This window comes from Styela clava, chromosome 7, assembly GCF_964204865.1.
Source record: "Styela clava chromosome 7, kaStyClav1.hap1.2, whole genome shotgun sequence".
NCBI classification, from domain to species: domain Eukaryota; kingdom Metazoa; phylum Chordata; class Ascidiacea; order Stolidobranchia; family Styelidae; genus Styela; species Styela clava.
In genome coordinates this window covers 14,613,474-14,625,556 of record NC_135256.1, presented here as the reverse complement: position 1 = coordinate 14,625,556, position 12,083 = coordinate 14,613,474, and the positions used below count along the sequence as shown (strand labels likewise).

The window sequence follows — 12,083 nt, the reverse complement described above, 5'->3', positions numbered from 1 at the left end:
TGGGTTTAAAAAAGTTTTTTAAGCATCTAAAAAGGCCATTATTTCTTTCAAATTATTGTCTTCTAAGGCGTTATTTCACTGAATAATTTGCAATTATTATGTTAAGAGCGGAACAATTTGTATTCTATTGTGTTTGAACGCCAGCAATAGAATTGTTGCGGCGGTGAGAACTGATTTGCAATTATAATGGTCAAATAACGGATTTCAGAGCAAGCCGAACAGGTTGCTGGTACTGACTGTGGTTGGTAATCGGATCGTCGCGTCCCTATGCGGAGCACTGCTCTCTTGTCCGAGATTCCAAGGTTGCACTGCCATTAACACCCTTTGCGGTCTCTATGACTAATGAATTTTTCCCAGAGCATAGATTTCATTGTTTATTTCCGCAACAATAACAAATCAGCAATAAGTTAACAATGACGTAACAATTGAAATTTATGTCGCCGCTCAGACAGACATTCAAGCGTGGTTGTAAACATTACCTCTTTTTGGTAGTTCTGCATGCTATTTTACAGTTTTTAGTTGTTTCCAAAAAACAGTTGTACATCAGATAACTAACGTCATTGTGTCTTCTGAAGACCTTGAGCTCAGTTACAATAATCAAAAATTGACAGCGCAAACTCTGCGATAGACTAGCCTAAAATTAGCTATCAGTACCTGCAAGCAGCACGTGGTTTATTGTTTTGAATAAAAATGATAGCTTCGAACATGCGAATCAGTTTGTAAGCGCCAACTCTCCAAAACACTCTCAAAATCAGCATTGAAAAGTTTGCAATGATAAAGAATAGGGAGAATCTTCCGGGGGGTCAAGGGTCGAGAAAATGTCCATAGATCCTACGATAGGAATTCATCGCGCGATACACCGCAATTAGTGTTTTGTTGCCTTCTGCTAGTCATGTTTGTACAAAAAAATCGCCGAGATCATTTTTTGGCGTTTTGAAGCATAGACATTGAAGCATTGAAGCAAATACAACGCACAGAAAGCAAATCAAGCAAGCTCAAAAATATCATCGCCCAATTGATCTATAAAACCGGACGTACAACTAGAAGTAAAAACAAACTTGTTGTTTTTTATATTTTCTCGATTGCCTTGCAAAAGCTTCCGATGAAGAACATTGCTATTTGGTGCAAAATACAAAATAAGTTTCACTATTATACCGTTCATAAGCAAGAGCATCTACAAAATAGAAGCATAAGAAGTTATGTTAACGACTAGCGCTTTTTGAATGAGAATAATAGGTTATAAGCTATATTTTAAAATATTGAAAGGTAGAAAAAATAGTCAGAAAGCAGCGTCAGGAAAAATCAGAAACAATAAAGATTTCAAAATTAGACAGATGTAGCAGGAATCTTGTCGGCCACGTAAAATAGAAAAAATCTTACACCAAGCGAGTTTATTTAAAACTGCGTATAGAGCTAATAAAGCAAAGTATGATACTACTGATGAATGACAGGAGAATAGCGTTTGATTCATTATTCACAAATATATCTAATTACAAATAATCGCAGGAATAGGTAAATTCATAACAGTTTGTATTGAAATAAACTGGCCTTGGGGATCTTTTGCATCTACAATCTTACTCTCATTCCCTGTTAATGCGATGAACGGTGACAATCACAATGCGTGGCTGAACAAATGAGTAAAAAAAACTGCATGCATCAATATGGCAGACTAGCAAGTGCCTTCATTTTGTGCAGGTTGAAAAATGGACCTGGAACTGTGAAGTTGACGTCGATATATAAAATAATCGAATAATAACTCAATGACAGTGAATATTGTACAAGATTATCACATCACAGTGCTTGTCCGTTTCTCTCTGCGAAAATGTAACTGAAACAAACTTCTATCAATAGAACAATTACCTCAGGTCGCCAAGTAACAACAGAATCATCAAAAATCAGCATATAAATGAGGAAAGCTCTTCCGGATCTTATAACCATACTGAATTGGTATATACAAACGGTTGCTCATACAAGCAAATTATATAATAGATGTACCGAAGGCAATGTTATTTTAATATATATATAAGTACTCTGTTTGTTTAAGTGCTTTTTTATAATGGTTGACGTTTTAGTGCAATGATATTCTGAACGCTCTATTTCAAATGATTAAAATCGGGGCAGTGCCAAGGTTCATGTTCTTATATATATTCTTCTTCCATTTTATATCCAATATTTCTTTCATATTCAGAATTCGGTGAGCTGTCATTCAGGCATGTTTACAGTAGAGGCAGCATCTCAGATATCTATTTTGTACTATTATTATTGGTGTTATCTCAACGACGACGCCCTTATAGCTTTCAAGTGTGGTAGAATAACGTCACCTTCCTGACCATAAGCCTGTTAAATAGGTAGTCCATGGATCCCAGTTCCTGTATAGCACCGCAAATATTAGAACGCATAAACCAGTGATAACGATGCGTGTCTGAAAATAAATTTAAATATTATAAAACGAATTTTATGATATGTGCAAATCTTATGTGACAGATCCTGTTGCCACAGCGTTTTATAATGCATAATTTCAATCTCACAACGGCGCAAAGCAACACAAAAAAGGACACGAAGGAGTGTTCGAAATTCTCGCTGTTTATATGATCCCAAGTCTCTCTGAAATTGATCATCAGAGAATCCCGGTGGCAATAATAAATATAAGGATGAGGACAACGAACCACTAAACCCAAGAGAATTATTAAAAGTAATAGTCTTCTAGGCTAGGACTATTATTCCCCGACCTGTGGGTCGCAACCCACAGCTGGGACGCCTGAAAATCCTCTCGATTCGCTTGTTTTTTCAACCAAAAACTTAAAGTTATTGATTTTATTTTCAAATAAATTTTATTGGTTATTTTGCACTCAATATTGAAGTGCTGCTTAATTATAATTGAATATGTGAGAGGTATTGCAGAGTAAAAACATGGCACTAATTTAAACCACGCCATGGTCTCAATACCTCGCTTATGGTAAACAATCGAAGCTTTCTCACTTCGACGTAATTTCTGGTAAAATAAATTTTCTGTTACGTAAAAATGATTGTTTTTGTTAAGAAATTTCTTTTTGGCCATAAAAGTTGCATGCTGTTTAATATTAGAGCGCATCCTTGGGACGCGATATTTTGCCGAATGTATTTTTTTTTTATTTGGATCGCCTGGAAAAAGCCGTGAACCACCGTTTTAGAATTCCACTTTTAGATAATGAAAATTTAAAAGCGATTGGTCCAGCGGCTAAAAGGATATTTTTCGACCCAACATAACTACTACTACAGCAATAACTACTTGGCAAATTATTCTCATGCCCAGGAAAAGCAAAATATATTGCAAAACTCACCTGACTTCGAACAAAAGGCATAACAATGCTTGATACAGTGGATACAAAAACGAGTATGACAGCGAGCACCGATAATAATAAGTTTATAAGTTTTCCAAGTAAAGCACGAGCAGTAGCGTTTTCAACACCTTCCATTGTTACAAGTTGTTGGTGTTGATGTTGTTGTTGAACTTCCATTTTAGAAATTCGAGTTTGGCAACTTTCCAACGCTTCCTAAAAAGATACAAAAATTGAATGTGAATTAGATTGCTTGGCCTATATGGGACTGCGCCTGACAAGTGCGATATTTTGGGCCAATTCCGATATTCCCAAGTTTCAAATTTATTTTCGATTACCCGTATTTTGGGCTAGTGTGGCGTAGCGCGTATCGATGACATCATTTGTTCAATATTTCGAAAAATTCGAAAACACCATCTGTTTGATTTATTTAAAATTTTAATTATAATTTGAAATCTAATTCCAGACAGAATCGTATCGACTCGAATCTGTTACAGATCTCTGATTTGAATTTATTTTTCATGTTTACGGGTTTTGGAAGTCATGGGTTAATCCCAGTGCCCGGACATTTTAAAGTTGGAATCACAGGTCATGTCAAGTTGCCTCAGAGTCGAATCTGTGTCATGGTCAATTCGACTCGAATTTGTTACAGGGCTCCGATTTGAATTTATTTTTCACGTTTCGGGTTTTTTGGGGCATGTTTATCCCAGTGCCGGGACATTTTAAATTTCGAGTCAATAGTCATGTCAAGTTGCCTCTGTTTCGAGTCGAGTATGAGTATTGGTGACTTTCATAAACAACCCAGAAATGGGTACGAGTCACATTGGCAATAAGACTCGAGACATATAGCCTGCGTTAGACCAGGCGTGTGCAACATTATTTTTTTCGGTGGGCCATATAACCAACTTCATCCAAAAATTTAGTTTTTTCCAAGTACAGAACCAATTAAAAAAATTTCTCAATTCCCAAATCTCAATAAAAATTTTATTTGTTTAACATTTCGGTGTAAACACTTGAAATTACGAGTTCTTGCATAGTTTGGTAACATCAGCTTTGAAGAGAATACGGCTATTACTTAGCCTTACAGTCATAAAGGCACCGGGCAAAACGGCGAAAAACTAAACGCAGCGATAAGAGCAAAAATTTTTCATGCATTTTTACCAGTGTGAGCACCTATTTAAACATAAACTGTCGGGTTAGGATTTTATATCCGATGGGGAATATCTGAGTGTTGACAAGGGCCACGATAAAAGCTTGGCAGTCCGGGTTGTTGCACACCCCTGCGTTATCAAAATATGATCCAATTATGTATTGACAACATTCGGTATCAACGATGCCTATTTCAAGTTATTACAGCACCAATTTATTAAATTTTTTTATTCTCTTTTCAATACAATATTACTGGACTTGTTATATAGAGTATAGACATCCTGGTAGTTAAGTCGGGTTTAGATGACTCGACTGACTCGATGACTTTGCCAGAGTTGAAATAGCAAAACATGCCCATCAAAGTCCAGCAATGTTTGATCGCTATTTATAAACATCGATCCATGAGTTTTTTCACAAATAGGTATATAGATTAGGAATAGCAAAAAATTAGGTACCATTAAACCAAAATCAATAGCTTTAAGTGTACCATACGCCGACTCTGTATATTTTATTTGAAACATTCTACCACCCCACTTGTTGTAATCAATATGCTATTTAACTATGAAATATAATCCGTGTGTGAAATAAAAATATGAAAAGTGCATTCCGCTGATGATCTCTAACCTGTATATCTCTCGCTCTCTCCTGAGCGTGATATTCTAATTTTTCTTCTAAACTCGACAAATCTTGTTTGATATCGCCCATCTCTCTGTGATGCATTTCTGATAAATCATGCAATTGATCCTCTATCCTCGTACATCTAATAATATTAAATAGAGATCATGAAATCCTTCACCATTTTTGTCTATATCTCATAACAGGGATATGTCCCATCAAGCAGTTGCAAAAACGCACGAATCGAGGAAATTAACTGGAGACAACGGAGAGACGACGCAGATTTATCGTACAAGTTTCTCTGTATCTGATCAAGATTTAATTATTAGAACAAAGCAATTTATATCTTTCGTCATTTACGCAACACACCAAGAGGAAGGGACCCAGAGTTTTATATAATGTTGGCTTCTCCGAAAATAAAACTTAAAAACTCATTGCAAAGGTTAATTAACTCAAAACTAATGAAACGCCTAAATATCATGTTGCATTCCATAAGAATGATTTTAGAGAAAAACATAGAGAGGAGTACAATACAAAATATAGAAACGACTAAAATATGGGTGGTAAACAGGATTCCCAAAGAGAATTATATTGAACAGGGAGACATAGATAAACCTTATTAGTATTTCTCCTTTTTCGGAATTTCTCATCCGTCATACAGCGACCACGAACAATCCATTACCTCAAGCATTAATTAGATTCTAAAATCGTACTGTAAAATTCAGATGTTGTAGCTTATAACAGCTCAAAACAACCGTTAAAATTCTTATATTTACCTGTATGATCCCTCTTCAATAGTACTAGTGAGAATACCGATATCTCTTTTCACTTGTGATGATAAATCAACGATTTCTGTTTTCACTCTTTCGTGTTGCGCTTCTAATTCCTGGAAACAATACAAGTATCAAATTAAAATGTATGTTCTTAAAAGAAGAAACAATAATTGTAAGTCGCGAATAACACGATGGAAAATAACGGCATAACTGAGGACGAATTTTAGACGAAATATTCAAGAGATAACAAGCACAATGATCATTGTTAAGAGAAACTACAAGATTAACGAGGTCACAGGGACAAAAATGTAAATGAATATGCTTGCACAAAATTCAATTTGGAGCGCTTTCATGAAGAACCAGTTAACGTGCTGTATACCAACAACCAGGTGTATCGTGGATAACAACATCGCCCAGAGATAACCAACTAACCTAAGCAAAACATCCCTATGTTTTTATCACAATTGTCCCGGCGCCGAGCCTCGTTCCTTGACCTCTAAGCCGGATATACATAATATACCACGCTAAAACCTTGTAAAATGATGTCAAATTGTCAACCATTTTCAGTTTATTCATGACCTAAACAAATCACATAATTGTGCTTACGATTAGTCGTTTCAAATGTGATTCAATTGTAGAAAGTTGCGATTTCATCGCTATAACTTGTGGATGTAAATGAATCTGTACAGGTGATTGTTGGTTATTGGCTAAAGATTGATTCGCGTGATTCGTTTGATGAATTTCAGATAATTCTCCGGAACCAGAGGTAGAGACGCTGATGTCTCCGAAGCTGTTGCTTCTTTCAAGACCTAAAAAACAATGAATATACAACGTTGTGATTTCGTGAAATTTAAGAGAGACAACAGAAACCTATATTCGCGCTCAGTGTCCATCAGTGAAAATTATAAAATTTATAAAAGTCGGAATAGCAGTCGAGAAGCCTTCATGAAAACTGGAAAATAAGCTTTTGTACACGGTCTAACGCAAAGTTATGATATAAATAGATTTTGATGTTTGCAGACGTTGAGACTTGAAAAGTTTGTTTGCGGATGATCCCAAAATTGATTTTACAGTGTGGAGGCTTGGCATTATTATGGCAGGCATTATAAACTACGCAAAGCGAAAAGTCTATAACGCGGAAGAAAAAGGGGAAAATACTTTTCAAGAGGAAGATTACGCCAAACGTTGTTATTTCCTGAAAAGTATACATTTTTTAGGGTGAGTTCAACATTTATATTATATTTATCTCATTTGAATCATAATACGATCATTTTCTGTGAATATAGCTGTTGCAATAAAGCTATCCACTCTTGTTTTCACAATCTAACGATGGTGGACGACAAACAAGAACTTGAGAAAAACGAGAAAAAAGGAAAAAGAAAGCTAAGTGAACGTTTAATATCCACGGTAAGTACTTCACTGTCTAAAGGCATATACACCATAGAAAAGCAGAGGGATTTGAAAAAAAACTTTTTATCCAAATATTATCAGATTGAAACGAAGACGCCTTGGCGGAAATCAATGTAAATTAGATTCTATTCTATATGCCACGTCAGTTTTATATACCACACCAGCATAAAAAAAATCCGAGTCCAGCAAATCAAACCCTTTTATTTAAGTACAGAACATGTCTGATTGAACGAAGTTAAAAACCTACCTTCTGATATTGCATCTTCTTCTTTTAATGTCGCTATATTGTCAGAACTTCCGAATTTTTTATTGATCAGCTTTGTTGCTATACCACGAGGCCGTGAAACGATACCAGCAGCACTCTAAAAATAACATAAAGGTATAACTAAATCTAAAGGAAGAGTCGATAGGGCAAATAACCATTTTGAAAAAAAAAACATTGGCAACAATGGAATAAAAAATTAAGCCGAGTGCTTATTAAAGGTTAGCTCGCTATACTATCGAGATTAGAGATCTCGGACACCGATGCGTCAAAGATTGTGTGACAAGTGTGGTCGGATACATCCAACCACGCAGAGAGAAGGCTTACGCAGATTTTCAACTACATTCAAAGAAACCTAATTGGCTAATGTGTAGTAAGTAACATAGAAACCAATTCCAACGTAAGAATACCACAATTAGCTTACAAATTTTTAAAATAGCATGTAGGTATAATCGTGGTGAATAGCACGCAAAGAACTAGTATGTACATGAATTAATTGAACATTCATCGGGTAAGGCTTGAAAAATTTAACAATCAGATCGAAAAATAATTACCAAATTAATAATCAATAAATGGCAAACGTTTTGTAGACTAGGTCTAGGCCTCCGGAAACGAAATGTAGGAACAAAATGACTAAACTCAAAAAAAAAACGAACTTGTTTAACGCTATCCACAACACCACCAGAGAAATCAGTTAACTTAGCGCCGACTTCTTTCAGACCATATTTTCCACTCTTCGGTCCAACGTTTTCAATCTCCCGTAATCTTCGATGATATGTTTCAAGTTTCTTTTGCAGCTGTAACGAAACAAAATTATTAGCTGAGTGATTTTCCATGATGGAACAGAGCCATCTGAACTCACCAAGCGAGTTGTAGTTTTTGAACGTAGACTTCGTCTTTTTAAAGGTTCGCTTTTTGAACCAACCAAGTTCATGGTTTGCAGTTATTTAGAAAAAGCTTACAAGTAATTACAATAGAGCAAGGAAAGGTAGTTAGTTTCACGTAACCCCAACTGTTAGTTAAGTAATTACAATGTGTGATTTTAATATTCATAACGAAGCTATTGACACTTCAGACCAATTTTACGAAAACAATGTAAGGACAGGCATCAACGTCTCTACATATTGAGTCATACCAATTCCTACAAGGTTTAATATAAAGCGTAGTGTGTCGCTAAACCAACCAACAGAACGGGTGATTGCATAAAGAATGGTAATAGATAAGATTATATTTAACACATTTTATTCCCAAAACGCATCGTCAAATATCAGACCACTGCACGCTTCTGGGCATTATTTATTGAAATGCAATGCATAGTCGGCTTTACTGCGACATGCTCTCTCCAAGGAAATCAAAATAATCCATAAAAGAATGCAAGGAAGTGACAGATATACACAGATGGCCCATATATATCGCAAAGTAAAGAGCAACTGGACATTACTTGATGAGGATTGGGCAGACTTTAGCCTTGGCAGTTATCCAAGTGAAGTCGCAACTACGCATCTGCAGTCTAAAATCGATTACAAGAACGTTGACGTACTTAGGTCAATACGATAAAGAGAAAGTAAATTTGCTAGAGTATATAAACCTGACATGAGCAAACTACGACCTGGGGGCCAAATCCGACCCGTTGGGTAATTCAATCTGGCCCACCCGATGCTGCCACAACCAAACTAAAACCAAAATTTGATGTTTTAACTAATAAATAGCTCAAAGAATTTGTTAAGATTGCGATTAAATTTAGTTTCGACAGCGGCCCCATTGTTTTCAAATTTTGCTTTTTCAACTTTTACCTCACACTCACATGGCCCGCCATTCTGAATGGGCAAAATTTTTAGCCCCCTTGCCCACCCCTGATATAAACTGAATCTTGATGACTGAACCATCATGAAAAAAAATGATTAGCAACTATAATTTGCAATGAAGCGCTATTGTAGATCTTACCCATGCAGCTAAAACGGAAGCTAGTGGCGGGAGATCTCACCTGAGCACAATTGTTAATTGAGGTCAGCGAGAATGAACGAAACAATTGTCTATCTATCGAGGATTGCAATATGCAGATGACAACACCGCGAAAAATCATATAACCATCGAATATATTGATTTTTCTCGACTGCTTGCTTGTACATACTGACTCAAGAGTAACATAATAAATCATTGTATAATATGTATAAACCCAAGCAGCTTAATTTTAAAAGCCATAAAAATTAGGATCTTGAATCGGATACTGCAAACAAGCACTTCTCGTATACATATCATCATGAGTCACAAGTCACAATGCTCCGGAAGGTAGCTAGCTACTATTAAAAAAAAACTGAAACACGGGCGTCAAGTCGATATCGATTATTGGATAATATATATAAAATGAATGAATTGATGTGATTTTATTGTGTCGGTCCTAATAGACTATACGAGTTCAGGCCAAAAGCAATAGGCCGGTATGAGGCATAAAACTGGATGCATTATTACAACACCGGACAGTCGCTAGCTACTTCAAAGTTTTGTATTCTAAGTCATAATCCTTGACTCGTGATAAAACAGCAAATCCCAATTTAAGAGAACTCGACCTAACTCTGTATCAATATCCATCGAATACATTCATATCCCACTTGGCTTCAAATCGTCATTGATTTTCTCTCATTAACTCGTCCGACGAAAAAATTAATTATCATAAGCAAGATTCGGCGTTGAAATGATGGGCCCGCTGTAATGCTGTATCACTTGACAGGCTGGAGAATAAATCAGAATTCAAGTTCGAACGTTGCATCGGCCAAGTGGTAAATAGTATTTAAAACAGGACTTATTATCGTAATAAGTGTTAAAAAACGTATAACCAGGACAGAAATACATATATTGACTGACTACTTCAACACACTTTCCGTCCGTGCGTTTCAAGCATGCATACATTAATTTCAAGGTAAAGTCTATTTGAAGTTTAATAAAAGTATTAAAAAAAGTTTAATTTTGCTTAGGTCAGCAAAATCATCTGCATTCACACGACTATCTAAACAAGCATGTCATTAAAGCAGATTCATTTATACCATTATGGGCGACATTATTTCGGCCAAAAATATAGTCCAGCTCTAGCCACAAGCACAGATCATACAATTTATATCGGAAACGCTTAAATTTTAAAAAAATCAATATATACGCTGTCAACGAATTACGTTTAATTAATTTCATAGTGAAAACTTAAGCATCAATATAAAATATTCGGCGTCGGAAGGATGGAAGGGGCCTCGCTTGCCTATTCCCCGCTATTGAATGCAGATTACATCAGGGCAAAATTACAGACATCATTTTCAAAACTTATACTCAGAGCACACAGTCCAACGCCTTCAACTAATACGGGAAAAGTACTTATAGAGAAGACTAGAGAGCTACAGCTGACAAGCTAATAAATATATCTGGGTGGAATCGATTGATGCGATTGCAATATAGCGACATGGTTTGTGATCTATCGAGAATATCATAAAATCCCTAACTCTTCCAAAATACATCTTTCCTACCAACAATTATTTATTACTTAACTAAAAAAAACTTTCCCAGCATGTTGCACACCTTAGCGCTATACTAAATCGCTGATATGATGCAATTACTGATAAAAACGGTGATGTAATAAGAGTCGAAAATAAAAATGACAGGTTTTAATAATGCAAAAAATATAAATATTCATAAGCACGAAAATATAAATAGTGAAAGGTATAACAGCGAGTTATCAATGATGAATAGCGAGCTATATCTTCTAATAATAACACGAGTAAACGACTGAAACCTGGATATAATTGAAGCGTTCTATATATTGCGATTGACGACAACCCCTGCGACTGAGGTAAGTTTAACTAGAGACTTTACATCACATAACAGAATTTTATTCAACCGTGATCCAGGAACCCCTCTTGCTAACAGCGTCATATAGAATAAAGTATAAAATATTTTCGATGGTTAAACAGCATAACAACGTGAAAGAATGTGTTACGTCCTCGAAGTAAATCGACGAACGTCCAGTTATAATATTATCGCTATAGATTTAACCAAAGCTATGCTACATAAAAACTTGAAGACATAACAAAATGGATGCCCTTTAGCTATAAAATCTCAATACAAGACTCAGAAACTCACAATACGTTAAACATTTTACCTATACGTAACAGCGCAAATCAGGTTTTAGTGCGCTTAGTCATAGAGTGTAATTGTATATCACATCCATTAACCTGGTTTCAGAATTAATTCACTGCACGGTTATGTGATCTGGCGAGTAATACAACTATTTTCCCGCGGAGATTTCAGAGAAAAAGTCTAGTAGTATGTTTGAATCGCAAATTCACTTATATGTTTGCACGACAAAGATGTAGTTTTATTTTGAGTATCACCTTTGATCAGGTGGGCAGGCACAATTACCTTCATTTTTCTCGGTTACCTCATCTCACCTTATGTGCATACATACATAAATTATTCTGAAACGAAGCCGAATATGAAATCCCCAAACTTTGCTATAATGGAAAGTAACATTTAGCCAATAACCCGCCCATGAACGCCCATCAAAAAAGTTGCGAA

General features: G+C 35.8%; 1 protein-coding gene across 3 annotated transcripts in view; it reads right to left on the bottom strand.

Annotated features, from left to right (window-relative positions):
• Nucleotides 1-359: 359 nt before the first annotated feature.
• The window catches only part of LOC120327533 (transmembrane and coiled-coil domains protein 1-like), a 31,787-nt gene continuing 20,063 nt past the window's right edge, over nt 360-12,083 (bottom strand). For all 3 annotated transcript variants that reach the window (XM_039393851.2, XM_039393850.2, XM_039393852.2), the window contains 7 exons: nt 8,183-8,323; nt 7,512-7,626; nt 6,461-6,663; nt 5,858-5,967; nt 5,091-5,226; nt 3,321-3,533; nt 360-2,422 (listed from right to left, as the gene is read on the bottom strand). In XM_039393851.2, the coding sequence (XP_039249785.2) occupies nt 2,318-2,422; nt 3,321-3,533; nt 5,091-5,226; nt 5,858-5,967; nt 6,461-6,663; nt 7,512-7,626; nt 8,183-8,323 (1,023 nt within the window). In that variant the 3' untranslated portion in view covers nt 360-2,317. The remainder of the gene's footprint in view (nt 2,423-3,320; nt 3,534-5,090; nt 5,227-5,857; nt 5,968-6,460; nt 6,664-7,511; nt 7,627-8,182; nt 8,324-12,083) is intronic.